This window comes from Paroedura picta, chromosome 4 (assembly GCF_049243985.1).
Source record: "Paroedura picta isolate Pp20150507F chromosome 4, Ppicta_v3.0, whole genome shotgun sequence".
In the NCBI taxonomy this organism is placed as follows: Eukaryota; Metazoa; Chordata; class Lepidosauria; order Squamata; family Gekkonidae; genus Paroedura; species Paroedura picta.
This window is the reverse complement of record NC_135372.1, coordinates 57,339,291-57,355,493: the sequence shown is the minus strand read 5'-3', so window position 1 is coordinate 57,355,493 and position 16,203 is coordinate 57,339,291. Positions and strand designations below refer to the sequence as shown.

Sequence of the window (16,203 nt, the reverse complement as noted above, 5' to 3'; positions counted from 1 at the left end):
AAAACTGACTTAATGAAATCATCATGGAGTTGTGCATGTAGTACAAATCCATTCTGCAGAGGTGTGCACATGAATGATACACATCAGGGTTGCTTGTGTAGATCTTTCCCAAGCAATCTCTGTGCCCCCCTCCCCCGGCAAATTCATTTGTAAACATTCATGGAACCATCTCTGCACATAAAAAAAACTTTATTTGTATGTGGCCCTGGAACATGGGATTAACGTCTGCCAGAGCAGCTCTATTCAATAGAGGAAGACCTAGCAGTTCCCTTAATGTGTGACTGTCAATTAATGAACCTGAGCAGTGGGAGCACAAGTCTTTGAGGTAACAACTAGTCTAAGCCACATGTGTTGTCTTGTCTTATACAACTACAACCTGGGAACAAGATGAGCCCTATCAGCATGTCAATGTCTTCTGTGGCTTGTGGTGCCTCAAGCAGCCCCATGGTTGCTTCACTGATCAACCAGCCCTAGTTATAATAGAATGTAGCCATGATGTGTGAACCAACATTTCTGTACTTGCACTAATTATTATACTAGGCTATCCAAAATCCTAACTACATAAACAGAACACATTAGAATGGATGAAGTTCACATGAGCGTTCATCCAAGAAAATGGCAAAAGAGCTCAGTATGAAATAAAATAATTCCTAACTAGTATTTAGGTTGTAACAAAACAAAAGTGGCAGCAATTTCCATGCCTAACATTCATTCCATCTTTGCTGTCAATAGAGCAACTTTGTGCATGCTGAGTTCTGTAGTGGCACTGGCCCTGATCCTTCTTCGGCATTTCAGTAATCATACAGACACATCCGCCATAATCCAAAGACCTGCTTTAGATATGCCCAAGGGCTTGGATAGGCCCCCTTTTTTTCTTTGAACAGCAGACCTCTTTGAACAGCTACACTGACAGTCTCTGCACGGTGGATTAAAAAGACTTCATGATGAACAATATCGAATCTTCAAAAAATCAATGTCAAAGAGCTTTTTTGTGTGTTAGAATGTCATTACATTTTTATGGCAGCATGGCACATGTGGCTTTGCTTACAATACAAATATTCTTCACGCTCCTGTTAAAAAGTGCAAGTTGTTTGAATAAGCACAAAGTCTGCAAAATTGGTACTTTCTAGAGGTCCTCTGTCTTCTAAAGGGTCCCGTCAAAATATTCATACCTGTGCAGTGAAAGTCACACGGATGCAGCTGCTTTCGGAATGCCTGTGCATCTCTCATGAATATTTCATGAAGGCTGCATGTGCAGGGGAGATCACCATTTTTATGAGCTGGAATTTGCAGACCTAGGTTGCTTGTAGTTTATTATTCATGTAAATATTCCATTTGCCCTGTAGGTGCACAGAAGGTGTCTTCAAATGTTTGTGTTTAATTATTAAACCTTGGGAAAACTGAAGTTTTGTTAAACTGAAGATTGATGCACAAGAGTATTACATAACAGTCTTATCTAAAGCATGGCACCTATTTATCGCTAATTTATTAAAATAGTACACAATCACTGTTTCCCAAAGACTCAAAGTGGTGAACATCAGGCATACTGATTTAGATGTTGGACTCTATGGCAATCTTCTCCTCCCTTCACAAACCCTGCCCTCCCCAAGCTCCTAACCTTTAGGAAATTCCCAACCCAGCATTGGGCAGCTCCTAACTTGAGCGGAGTAATGCAGCCTAAAATTATATTAGCGTTTTTGGCAGCCATGTCGCACTGCTGATTCGTTCCTACATGAACGATTGCCAAGTCCAGTATTCATCAACCTTTACCTGTGCATTTCATTCCTTTTGCTTTGGCATGGATGCAGCAGCACCACCACTCTAGGTAATCACTGTGTTAGCACCTGACATGAAATGATAGAGGCTTACAAAATTGTGCATGGGATAGAGGAGGTAGAAAAATAAGTACTTTTCTCCCTTTCTCACAATGCAAGAATCTGTAGGCACTCAAGCAAATTAATGAGCTTAGAACAGATCAAAGGTAGAGCTTCTTCACTCAAAGAGTCATTGACATCTGGGATTCACTGCTGTAGGAAGCATAGACAGTTTCAAGAAGGGATTGGATAAACATCTGAAGCAGAGATCCATCAGTGGCTATTGGCCACAAGGTATAGATGGAACATTATGTCTGAGGCAGTGATGCTCTGTATTATTGGTACTTGAGGGCAACACTGGGAGGGTTTCTAGAATTCTGTCCCCATTGGTGAATCTCTGGATGACACATGGCTTTTGGCCACTGTGTGACACAGAGTGTTGGACTAGATGGCCCATTGGCCTTATCCATCATGGTTTTTCTTATGTTCACCTGGTCTGTTTACAAGCTGTGTGCTTGTACTATTTATTTTTTTAATTTTCTTTTTTTACTATTCTGAAATCTTTCTAATTCAGAAATCTTTTAATCTAATTCAGAGTATATTAGCAACAAATCGGGTATCTGAGATGTTAAAAGGCATTTCCAGTGGTTGTCACAAGTACTGGTAATTTATCCTAAAGTAATGAAATAAAAGAGTGTTTGATGTTCTGGAATCAAAGAGCACTACCACAGAGCGTTTTCAATGGCAAGAGTAGCTGATTGTCCTCTAAAGGATGTCTGTCCCGTGAGGGTAATAAGTACTTGAAGATTTCTATTTCTAGGCTTTAAAAGTGTGAGTTGATTTCCTTTCCATTTAGCTTTTTGTTATCTTGAACTATTCACCAGAGTCGATTCAGAGAAATCATTTGACCTTTTCAAAACTATTGGGCTTTTTGAAGTTATCAGTGAGAGGGATTCGCTGTCATTTATGCTGTTTTGATGTGTTCATATTAAATGGGGTCATTGTATATTTCAGTGCCACCCATGGGTTGGATCCAAAGGTATCGTTTTACTCAAGGAAGGAATCCTTTTAAAAGCAGAAGGGCATCTTTGGTTCCAACCCAAGGTCTCAGAGAGACTTGGCTATGGCAGGGATGAACACATTCAGTATTCCTGGGGGTCTGATTGCTTTCTACACAGCATTCCATAGGCTAAAGGTATATTCTGATGGAAGATGGTACATTATGACAAAGATGCTCAAAGACTACCGGTATCAATATCTATCTGTCTGTCATCTATAAATCAATCATGACAAAGAATTCAGTATAATTTGTGAGGAAATCAGTTATGATATTATTAATATGCAATATTATGTGAGACTGGCTGGTAGGTGTCTGGGTTGTTATTTCCCAGCATCATTATTTTCAAAAGTGGCCTAACCACAGCCTCCTTCAGTCTCTCCGGGAAAGTCCTTGAAGTAAGGATAACATACCGCCTGAGCTCTTTTTCTAGAGTTGAAAGGTAAACCATCACCTCTGTCCTCCATTGCCATCAGCATTCAATATCATGTGTAGCATGAAAAAATAGACAATGTCACAGCCCAGCCCCACAGTGGTCTATAAATTTACCCAATCTTTGTGGTTGTTGCTATAGAGATTGAGGAAGCTCCTAGAGCATCATAAGATAGAGGAAGCAGCAATGACATTTCCCTTCCCAGTCCCCTCCCCCCATCTCCCAGGGATTGTGGACCTGATCCTGGTAGCTCTACTTTATGCCAATCTGAAGATTCCATGTAGCAGGCCACAGTGATTACATGAGCAACTAGATGTAACCCTCCTTGGTTTGCTCTTTCAGCTTCCTGTTGCACTTGAATGGAGAGCACAGCCACAGCTTAAGCTAATAAGCATAGCCGCATCTTAAGCCTTGAAGTATAATTCCAGCTCAGTGCAGCAGATTGTCAGAAGGTTTTGATCATGTTACTATTAATTATGCCCTATATTTGTCTGACCTATTTGAACAGGATCCAGAGCTGGTGCGCAACATCTGCCGCTGGGTGAGACAAGCTGTTCAGATCCCTTTCTTTGCCAAGCTGACCCCCAATGTCACTAATATTGTGAACATTGCAATGGCTGCACAACAAGGTAACAAAACTAGAGGTGTCCCTTGGCATTGTGGTTTACGTTTGCAGCTTAATAGTAAAGAATGACAGATCACTAGCATTTAGCTTCAGCATTGGGGCATGGAAGGTGGGAGGGAGGAATCCAGATTATTTATACTGTATTTCTCAGGCTGTTGCCTTGAAACAAGGAGTCAATCTTGCTGTGGCCTCAGACCAGGTTCCCTTTACACTTATGTATAAGGGGTGTCTTCCCAGGATCCTCTTTGCTCACCTGCTATACACAAGGCATCTAAATAGTCATACAATGCCTATTTCTACATTTTTGTGTCTTCCCACCTCCACACTGTTTTCTGTAGCCAATCCCTGCCCACGTGTGTGCAGTTTGATTGTTGCCCCAATGCACCTCCTCTTGCTCAGTCCCTCTTCTGACAGCTTCTTCCCAGCCTGTAATTAACTCTGCTGGTGCCTCAGGTTTCTCACAGAGGTCTTGCTCCCTCCCTTGCCTGCCCTCTGTGACTCTTCCTTGTCCCAGCATCTTTCACAGCTTCTGGATCCTCACTGGCCTCACCATATCTGTCAGCCTTCTTAGCCTCTCTTTGCTACTTTTCCTCCCCCCGTCATTTCCCCAAATGCCAGATTACTTTCACAGCACAGTCCTAAGAACACTTTTCTGGGAGTAGGCTTCTGAGTAGACTGGGATTGCTCTCACATTGGGATGTCTGAACCCCATTTTTGCAGCAGCAGTCACTTGGGCCACGGAAGGATTGTGACGTGAGCTTTTCACAGCTTCCAAGAAGAACAGTTGCTGCTCCAGAGTTTTTCCAAGTTTTTGCTCCAGAAAACCACAAAAGATTTGCCAAATTTCTATTGTACATATGGAAGAATACAAAAAATTATGCTTTTATTACCCAATTTATTACCCAAGAGTGCACATTCCTCTGTGGAACCTTCACCTCCCCCCCTCAAAATTCCTATGAATATTTTGCCTGAGAATGGGCTTTGAAGTTTGACATCAACTCTAATACTATTAGATTTTGCAGGAAAGCAGAACTTTAGTATCTCCATCCAAGGATATTTTTGGGGAAAAAAAACATGTCCTTATGGCTATTCTGTCACAGAGCAAAAAAAAAAAAAAACCTGCCTCAAATCTGTCTTCAATGTAGCAAGTAGAGATTTACCTTCTCATAAGGATATTGACATACCAAACTTAAGCTTATTTCAGTTTTATTGGCGACAGCATGTCTGTGTATTGCAACAAGGATAAACCTCCATCTTTTAACATTAACATCATTTTTTGGACAAGTGGATGCCTCAAATTTCTTATTTAAAGGGAGTGAAATGTCATAAAAGTGAGAAAATCCCCTCTGAATATAGGGCTGCTTTCCCCAGTGTATATTTCCTGAAAGTATATTATATTTTCTTCTTCTAATGAGCATAGAACTTAGGAACATACCCATAGTTTTCTCTCCACCATATTTGTTGTGTTCTATTTCATTTTATTGGAATTTGTTTTATTGTTAAGATGTTTGAATAATAAGAGAGAAGGCTTTTGGAACACCATCACCCTTGAGGCTCAGTGGCCCTTATTTTCCTTTCTTCAGGTATATCTTTTAGCTCAAGCTTTTAATTAGGGTCTTTGTCTTATATTTTTAATGGATTGCTTCTGTTTTTTGAGCAGCTTTATGCTTCTTATGTCCAACTGCTTATTTTTAATGGGTTTGTATTTTACGTTGTAATGATTTTAATTATAAGATTACCTTAGCAAGACAGTGATTAGCAAGACAGGTGCAAACTGAAATCTCATAAATAAAGCTACAACACAGAAAAATTGGGTTTTGGGCTGTGGTCCAGCCATAGAACATCTCCTTTGCATATCATCCTTGGTCCAATGCCCCTCCAGTTACTGATAAACCAGTGGTCAGAGTCACTATGGGGCATGTTTATGTGCTCCAATGCCCAATATATGCCCTTTTGTTTCAAATATTACCCAAAGGTACACATTAGTTTTCATCAAGCATGATTCAACATGTAGCTGAAGCCTAGAACAGCTCCCAGAGCCACCTAGCCATTGTAAATATTGCTGAGATAGTCTGTGCAAGTGTGCTTGAAATTCTTTAAATTTAAATGCATTACAGAAATACTTAGCATTATAATTATGAAACATAATTAATTCCTTAAGATTGATCACAGTTACATAGGAATCTAGGCTTACCTTAATAGTCTTTGGATTGCTGGCGTTGAATAATTTTCAATGTCTGTTGGTGTACTAATAAGCTTATTATGTTTATCACTGACATTGTTCACAGGTGGTGCAGATGGTGTTACAGCCACCAATACTGTGTCAGGGCTGATGGGACTGAGAGCAGATGGCACACCTTGGCCTGCCATTGGACTAGGGAAGAAGACTACATATGGTGGAGTGTCAGGTAGGTGTTCACCTTTCCTGCTCAAAATGACTTCTTGTAGGTTAGCAAACTATCAGGAGTCTAGGATGTTGTGTCTTCTATGGCATGCCGAGTTCTTAAGGCTTGTTGTGGGTCAGGATTTCTAATAGTCATGACAGATGGAACAGACTGAGTGTGAACACCTTTGGGTTGCCCTTTTCTTAATGGTGAAACACAGCAATGGAATGCAGCGAGAGGATCACCACAGAGAAAAGAGGAATTTCTTTTCTCTCGTGACCCACAGTTTTCCTGAAATTTTTCATTCTGTCACAGTTGTCAGGCTGCATGTCAGACAGATGCTAGTCAAAGGGCATCACCAGAAGAAAATACAAATGTTCCCAATGTGGTGAGCTGTATTTTATAACTTTTTATAACCACCAATCTAATGTTTCCCTATTTGACCCCTATAAACACCTGTGTAATATATACAGACTTCATATGTTGGATTCTAGTGCAGATTGATATTTCAACACTAGATTGTGGTGGGGGGAGGGGATTTTTACAAACCAATACAGTAGTTTATTTTCACTGATGGATTAATCTCTTTGACCCCATGCCCTCCGTTACTGTGATAACATGAACCTGGTCTTGCAGAGACAATGGCATGAGCTTCTGGACTGGACTGGTACAGAGATTAGTCTCCCTGGAGATATAAACAGTGGTAAATATTCATAGCATAATAGTGTCCTACTGTTTAAGCAAAATGCAGTGGAATCAGGCCAAGTTTTTGGGGAAGAAGGCTGGGCGGACAAAGGCAAACACCATTCTTTCTTGTTGTTCTGTTGTATATTAAGAAACAGGAAGGTTATTTGGGAGTGATTAGCTTGCTGTGTGTGTGTGTGTGTGTGTGTGTGTGCCTGTTGTAACTGACTTATAACTGTATGGAAACTAGTTGCAGCAGTAAATTGGTCCCCAGCCTTACATAGATAACATCCTTTTGTAGGGTTGTTAGAATGGCTGGTGTTTAAAATTTTTAAAAACGCAGGAACAAGCATTGGCTTACTGCAAACTGAAAAGCTATCCATTTCTTTGTGTGAGAGGAAAGGGTAGAGGAATGGACAGACAGACGAGAGAAGAAGAGGCAACCTAGTTGCAGAATCTTGGGTCTTAAGTACCTCCTACATTTTATTATCCTATTTCAATTTTTTCTAAGCTGCCATGTTGACAGCAAAAGAATAAAAGAGGTCACAGAGGGTGCTGTGCATTAAAAATTAATAAAAGAACGATTGCAGTAGTATTTTATATATGTAACACCGTTCACTCCCCTCCCCTTTCATTTTAAGCTGCCATTTCTGAATATTCCTCCACGGCATGTCAGTCCAATAAAGTGCGGAAATTGCTGCATTATGAAAAGCATATCCTCTATGTCACAGTTTTAAAGCATGTGTATGGTAAAGATTATAGCAGTACCTGACCTCTTGCCTCTTTTCAGTCCTGTCCCCCTTTTCATAGGGGCAAAACTGTTTTCATGGTTGACCATTCAATTCTTTGGCTATAGAAGGAAAATCAGTTGCTGCTGGAAACCTTGTGAGAAGTGAGATGATTTTCCCTCTGAACTTAAGTAAACATTAAATAGGTGGTGGTTTTTGCAATGTGGTTTTTAACTTTTTAACTTTTACAGAATTGGTTAATAAAAGGGAGGGAAGAGCAACAATAAGTGGTCCAGCTGAAGGAAACCCCTATTGATTTCAAGGAGAGTTAAGCAAGTGATTAAGTCTTCTATTAGATTCTTGTGAGTACATAACTATGATAGATTCCAGAAAAGTAGGTGTCTAAACAATAAGGTTCCCTTGAGCTTAATTAACTTCTTGAAAACCAGGGATATTTAGGTAAGCTGTCAAACAGTTCTTAAACAGCCTTTGTCTGTTTCTATACGGTGGAGCAAGGAATAGGTATGAAAGTGTTCTCCGGTGGTCCTAAGTGGGGCAGTTGCATTTGCTGGCAGGGGCTCATGGGAATTGTAGTCCATGAACATCTGGAGGACCACAGGTTGACTACCCCTGGTCTAGGGGATCCCAGGGCCCCGATCTACAGTTCGTGTGCAGCTTGAGGACTGACCCTTAAGGGTTTCTACTGCCTTTCTCTACTCTTATTTATTTATTTATTTATTTATTTATCATACTTCTATACCGCCCTCCCCGGAGGCTCAGGGCGGTTTACATTATAACAGAGAACAATACATAAAACAGTCTGTAGAACATGTATAACTGATAACTAATAATTGTAACCAAATAGCAACAAGTATAACAGTAAATAATATAGTAATACAAACAGGTCCAGGGCTTATTGACTACTCTAAAAGTAGTTGGTATGTGGCTCCCTCCCAAGAGCAGCTGCCTGTCTAGGGGCCTGCTGTCAGACACACCCATGCATGCACGCACACACGTCAACAGATAATATAATCCACATTACATATAAAGGGTAATTTGTTCAAAATATTGGTTCCTGACAAACAGGTAGGGTTTCCTGACTAACAGGGTTACCTAATAATAAAGGAGATCTCTCATCCTCGTCATGTTGTCCACCACTGCTCTGGCAGCGAACAAGAGAGACAGAAGGAAAAACTGTTATCAGCAGAAGGGCATTTCATGAAGTGACATTGTGCCTGTCTAAGAATTACTAGAAGCTCTTATGGTTTAAGTCAGTGCCTCCTATGTCCATGTCCCTCCCCGCAGACTCCTACTTCTGGTTAACTACTGGCTGGCAATCCTACTAATTGAACTCTGCATCCTGTTGTGACCCCAGCAGCTTCTGCAGAAGTCCAGAACCCAAGAATAGATCACATCCATGAATCAGTTTCCAAGGCCTCCTGAAGGCTGTGGCCTGCTCAGGAATGAATTGGGCCAATGGCTGGAGCCCAATGGCCTTCTGAAGTGGAGCTCAGAGCTTTGCTTCCAAGGTTCATTTATTCCATGTCCCACGTAGAAATACTTTGGAAGATTTTGCACATCCCTACACATAGTGTGACAAGCCTTTGTCAGTGTTGATTAGTTTTTCTTTTAATAAACCAAAAGACTGTGTCCTGTACATTAGGTTAAGAGTACATTGTGGCACTTTTTTATTTGGAAACTTTCCATTTAGAAGGATTTATAGTTCAAGCTGTCTGATTGTGGTTATTTCTATGCAACACAATTGTAGCTACAATTTGCTTCCATAGGTGGACTGCCTGCTGTTTCCATTCTGCTATGCTATTTTTGTATTACTCAAATAAATTATTCTAATAGGATTAGCCCCAGATTATAGATTTGTAAATGTAATATAGTTTGCATTTCTTTTCTTTCAATAAAAATGCCTACATTTCAGAATGAATGGCAACACTGTGCAACTATATATAATTCAAATTAGTGATTTGGGTTTCGCATTCTCATAAGGAGGACACAGAGTAACTATGGCATGGCCTAATTAGAAAAGTCGTCAAGACTTGCTGGGTAGGGTTTAATATTTCAGTGAATTGTTCAGTGGAAATGGGGCCTTGCTGATGGCACATTGTTTACCACACTGCCGGGCCACAACTTAGGCAGAGACTCTTTGCTTGCAGCTGGAAGCCACACTCCAAATCACAGTACAGTTACCAAAGTCCAGAGCAGGCTGGGGTCTTACAGAGGAAGCAAACAGTCCAAGTCTGGCAAGAGAGGACAGAGTCCAATAGTTGTACAAGGTCATCACTGGGGCCCATTATGCACGGCCGCCGAAACGGCAATTTCTGGTCACATGGAAAACGCGGAGGGGGAAGACGCGAAGCACACTGGTTATGCACGGGATGGGGCGCAACGGCGCCAAAATCCAGAGTAACCGATTATGCACGCGGCGATCCCGGAGCCGCTTCTGGTTGCGCCCCGGTCACCTGGAAGCTGCGCTTTCTTCCGCATTTCGCTAACACGGCTTTTTCAGCGGCATGCACTGAAGCTGCGGCCAGTTGCAGCCGGCACTGTGCGTTATCGGTGATTTTAGTCGCCGCCATTCCACCCCGAATATGCATTATTCCCCCGTGCATAATGGGTCTGGGAGAGCAGTCCAGAGGAGGGGAGGATGGCCAAGGATGCAGAGCAAGCTGAGTGGGGCAGAGGATTAGAAATGGAAGGAGCCAGGCCAGGGGAACAGATTGCTGGAGCAGGCAGTTATTCTACCAGGTGTTTGGTTGAGGCCAGTGGGAGGACCCCGGGGTATGAGATCTGCCCCCCCCCCAAGTTCAGATGCAGCATTAGAGCTGTCAATGGCTGCCCCCAGTTGCTACTCTGGTTTTTGATCATTAACCACTGGTCACTATCTGGACCAATGCCGGAGGGCTGAAGCATGGGAGGAGTTTTTATCTTGAATTGTATACCGCCATTTTTATGCTGGAAATCTTGGAGGATGATAATATTGGGGTATTTTTATGAGCGATTTGTTTTTATGTTTTTATATTAATTCTGTGAACCACTGCGAGCCAGCTGGCTGGGTGCAGCGGTCTATAAATCGAACTAATAAATACAAAATAAATAAATATCAGTCTGAGACCTCCATAGTTTTAATCATGTACACAAATAGTATGCCTCTGGAAAATTCACTAGACATTTTATTGTCAATTCTGTTGACTATTTATCAATAGAATGTCTGCCAGATTTACAAGAGGTTGCATGTGTATGTCATTGCAAGCAGCTTTCTGGAAAAAAAGATTTTATCTGAGCAAATCTGTGTTTTGCGATACTGAAAATTAAGAAAGGTAGATTATGAGAGACTGAACTTGTTTGTTGGAAAAGCTGTTACCAAAGGGATGGGGAAAATACCAGGAGCATAATCACATAAAATGTTGATGCTGGCAGCTAGGGATTTTGATTCCTCCCCCCCCCCCCAGCACTTTGTGCAGAAATGATGGCATTTAGCAAATTGATCGTGGCCATTAGCAGTTTGAAATACTTTTTTTATCCCTAAAAATGGACTCTGTGTAACCTTGTAGTTAAAAGGTGTTTGCCTTTGTAAATGATTTTGATTGACCCGAAATTTGGTGTAGACCTTTTCATATTTAGTGGAAAGCTGTTAGCCATGATGTCTTCATATTGGTAACAGCTTCTCAAATGTTATTTGAAAATCTTATTCCACCCTTGTCCTAATGCTGGGACTGACAACTTTGTTCCTAGTATATACATTCTTATCCTCCAAGAAACTGTTAAAGACTTAGAACAAGCATTTCTGAATGCTTTCCCAAGCAATTAAGCCCTTGGAGTAAGAACCATCAAATTATGTGATAAGGTTGCATAACACCGCCACCACTCTTTACAATCCCAAAATACTTGTTTAACCTTATAGTGCCAAGGTGCAGGTGAGCAATTATGCTCACAAGATTTAATGTGCTACCACCTGTGATCTCTGAAGAACATACTTTAGCTTTAGAGTTGGAAGGGGCCATACAGCTATCTAGTCCAACCCCCTGCTCAATGCAGGATCAGCCCAAAGCATCCTAAAGCATCCAAGAAAAGTGTGTATCCAGCCTTTGCTTGAAGACTGCCAGTGAGGGGGAGCTTACCACCTCCTTAGGCAGCCTATTCCAGTGAACTACTCTGACTGTGAAAAACTTTTTCCTGATATCTAGCCTATATCGTTGTACTTGTAGTTTAAACCCATTACTGCACGTCCTTTCCTCTGCAGCCAATGGAAACAGCATCCTGCCCTCCCCCAAGAGACAACCTTTCAAATATTTAAAGAGGGCTATCATGTCCCCTCTCAACCTCCTTTTCTCCAGGCTGAACATTAAAGTCCCTAAAGCTATCTTCATAGGGCTTGGTCCCTTGGCCCCAGATCATTCACGTCACACTCCTCTGTGCCCTTTTCAATTTTATCTACGTCCTTCTTAGATAAAATTGAAAGGGTACAGAGGAGAGTGATGAGGATGATCTGGGGCCAAGGGACCAAGCCCTATGGGGATCATAAAAACTGTGACACATGTTCTGACTGAATGTCTGTGAAATAAGGAGGTTAGAGAGAAATGGATCAAACCAAATTAATGGATTCTAGGCCAGCAAATACTTTTTGTTAGCAAAATTCCTTGTTTAGTTAGCCTGTGACAACAAGCCTTCTTCAAGATTCCTTCTCTAGCTTGAATACTTCCTTTCTTCCTCTTATTCCTAGTTGGAATTAATTGATACTACTCAAGACCTAGAGGAGGAAGGGAGGGGGGAAGGAAGGAAGGAAGGAAGAACCTTTGCTAGGTCAGACCAAGGGCGCAGAATCCTGGTTCCAAGAGTTACTACCAAGTTCTTCTGCGGAAGTTACAAGCAGGGCATGGATTCAGCCCTCTCCTGTTTTCCCTTAATGACTAGTACACAAAGGCATACTTCCTTCTAACACGGAGCTGTTCCTACAAGAAGCAGTTGCTTTGATCTATGCCAGTTTCAATTTTCAACCCCACAATAATGACTATTACCTAGATTTGCATGATCGTGTGAACTTCTGGCTCCACAAATGAACGTTTGTTACAGGGTCTAACATAGATTAGAACAATGTCAGGTCATTCCATATCGTCCTCAGTAATTTGAAGGAATGGCATTTCCGATCTCAGGAAGGCCCACGTGTTGTTTGTTTTTCAGAGTCTATGTAGAAGGTAGTAATTAGATGGACATTGATGTGAGATTGGCCTTTCTGGCATTCGGGATTTTAGGATTTAATTTGAGAAATGAGATATTGTGGTGATCATTGAATCTTTGTTTTATTAGGGCTTAAAATAACGTTTCAAAAAAGCAAGAAGTAAATGTCAGTCCTTTAATGTTTGCCTATCTTCAAGAAATCCAAAGTCTTCCTGCCAGAGTTCTTTAAAATAAATTACTTCAATTGTTGCTGAATTTTTTTTACTAAAATACCTGCTTCTTCCCTGTCTTTTTCAGTGTTTAGCACTTTTCTAGTTGATTGTAATTTATAAAGATGTGTAAGTTGAATCAGTAAAGTTTGTATAAATGATAATAAGTTGATTTGAAGGCTAGGAAAACTCAAACTAATTGCAGGATGCTTTGTTTAACGCAAGCCTTTTAAACCTTCTGATTCCCTGTAGTCTGGATTTAAACAGAGCCTATACTTGCTCTTGAATATATTCCAGAAATGAAAGTTTAGGTTTTAATCCTCTGTTTCTAGAGGACTGGTAGGTATGAATGTGAGACTTTCAGTCTGGTGCCTTAAGGAGTGTCTTTCGTTATCCTCACTGATAATTAAAAAGTTTTAGAGACACTGATAAAAACTTACTCCTTTGTGGACAATCAGTGGCCAAAGCAGTTGTGTTAGGACATCATAATTAATGGCCAAAATCATAGTTTTTGAACAATTAATCATGAACTGCTATGTAGAACAGTGCCTTTGGTAGCCACTTTAATCCATTTAATGAATATGATATTAGAATCACATTTTCTGCATATAATTAGACATCTTTTTGTCTGAAACAGAGATGGGGAAAAACTGAGTGCCACAGAGTTTTGAGATTGTTACTGCTCAGTAATAAGAATTAAAAAGTCAGTTCTCTTTGGCTGAGGCAGGATGTAAAATTAATACAAAAATTATGTTTTACTTCAACTTTTCAAAAGACCAATTATGTTAAATGTCATAAAAATGTAGAAAAAAGTCAATTTATATTCCTACTCTTCAAGAGTTCCCATAGATGCAAATGATTCTCCATCAACACGTCCCACCTTAACTTTGCCATTCTAGTTACTCTATCAGTTATGTCTCTTTGATATGCCATCACTCATTTTAGCAACAAATGGACATATTTTTGTCATTCTTCCCTTTATAAAAATAAAGCCTGTTTAAAAGAAAAAAAACCTTCATGAAGGAATTCTAATTGCCATTGTACTATTTGCAATGCAATTAACTAAATACTACAAGGGCAGCTTAAGAGTTACTGTTATTGTGCCATTCTGAAACCTTATTTTAAAAATAGCTGTCATGGAGTCACAAATTGGGATCAAGATTACAGGGAGAAATATCAACAACCTCTAATGGCAGAAAGCAAAGAGGAACTAAAGAGCCTATTGATGTGGATGAAGGAGGAGAGTGCAAAAGTTGGCTTGAAACTCAACATCAAGAAAACGAAGATCATGGCATTTGGCCCTCTCAATTCCTGGAAAATAGATGGGGAAGAAATGGAGATAGTAACAGATTTTATTTTCTTGGGCTCCAAGATCACTGCAGATGGGGACTGCAGCAAAGAAATTAAAAGACACTTGCTCCTGGGGAGGAAAGCTATGGCAAATCTAGACAGCATCCTAAAAAGCAGAGACATCACCCTGCCAACAAAAGTGCGTCTAGTCAAGGCTATGGTCTTCCCAGTTGCAATGTATGGCTGCGAAAGTTGGACCATAACGAAGGCCGAGCGTCAAAGAATTGAGGCTTTTGAACTCTGGTGCTGGAGAAGACTCTTGCGAGTCCCCTGGACTGCAAGGCAAACAAACCCATCAATCCTAGAGGAGATCAGCCCTGACTGCTCCTTAGAAGGCCAGATCCTGAAGATGAAACTCAAATACTTTGGCCACCTCATGAGAAGGAACGACTCCCTGGAGAAGAGCCTAATGCTGGGAGCGATCGAGGGCAAAAGAAGAAGGGGACGACAGAGAATGAGGTGGATGGATGGAGTCACTGAAGCAGTAGGTGCAAACTTAAATGGACTCCGGGGAATGGTAGAGGACAGGAAGGCCTGGAGTATCATTGTCCATGGGGTTCCGATGGGTCGGACACGACTTCGCACCTAACAACAACAAACAACACCTCTCCAGCAGACCCCGTCTGAGTTTGTGGAGGGCCAACTCTCTGCCAACGCAGACAGGTTCTGCTGGAGACAAGAACCTTGCCAAACATCTGCTCTCCAGCAGACCCTGTCTGAAACTGCAGAGAGTTGGCTCTTGGCAGCATCAGCTGTTTGTCAGATTGCAGTGGAGCCGAACAGATTTGTTAAACATGAATCATGGAACCCGAAGCACTATACCGAGCCAAATCAATTCAGGTTTAGCCAAATCAGCTCAGATCAAAAATATATCTAAATTTTGTACGTGCCTATCTCTATTCAGTACCTGATTCACTACTGGATTCAGTGTTTGGATAGTGTGATTGGAGAGATTACAGATAAAACGTTCCTACTATGGTTTAATGTTTGGCATGGAACTGAATCATTTTTAAATCACTTTCTTTAGCTCTCTTTCTCTTTCACCTAAGGTAGCTGTCTCTTTCTGGGAAGATACCAGCAAGATGCTATTTGGTTACCGTCGTACTCACACACACAGACATTCACTGAATTTTCATTATTAACAGGAAAATGGGTGCTAAACTCTTGAATATGTATAAATTTCGCTGAACAGAGACATGACTGAGGGAATAATGGCAGTCTTTTATATTTTAATCCTCTGACACATCGCTTAAAAAATACTTGGTGGGGTGAAGGAAGAAGAGAAGGCGCTTGCTGCTTTTCTTACTCACAAGTTGTTCATTGATTACATGATGTCTGTTCTGGTCATTAGACATAAATCGAAATCCCTCCATCAGGAGAACAGAAATATATGTCATATGCATGTGCCTGAGTCGAAGGTACAATTCAACTCCATTAAAATCAATGGGATTGTTACCGTTTATTTTAGTGGGAGGTAAATTGCACCTGGAGAGAGAATCAGACAGAGCGGAAGAGACTACATTAAAGCTTGTTTTAGAGTGCAGGCCTCTTTTTTTAAAAAGCCTGCTCAGAGAGCAAGACTGCAACACAAATCTGATACGATTTTAATTTGGGGCTATTATTTCTGTTAAGTGTAGCTCACCCATTAGAGCAGCTCATTTACATGCATTATGTACACAGACTTACAAAGAATTCTTTCTCCTCCATTATGGCAGTGCTCATTTATTCC

At 40.9% G+C, this 16,203-nt stretch overlaps 1 protein-coding gene across 2 annotated transcripts in view; it reads left to right on the top strand.

The window, feature by feature from the left end:
- The window catches only part of DPYD (dihydropyrimidine dehydrogenase), a 609,807-nt gene that overhangs the window by 468,857 nt on the left and 124,747 nt on the right, over window positions 1–16,203 (top strand). For both annotated transcript variants that reach the window (XM_077332983.1, XM_077332982.1), the window contains 2 exons: window positions 3,813–3,933; window positions 6,218–6,337. In XM_077332983.1, the coding sequence (XP_077189098.1) occupies window positions 3,813–3,933; window positions 6,218–6,337 (241 nt within the window). The remainder of the gene's footprint in view (window positions 1–3,812; window positions 3,934–6,217; window positions 6,338–16,203) is intronic.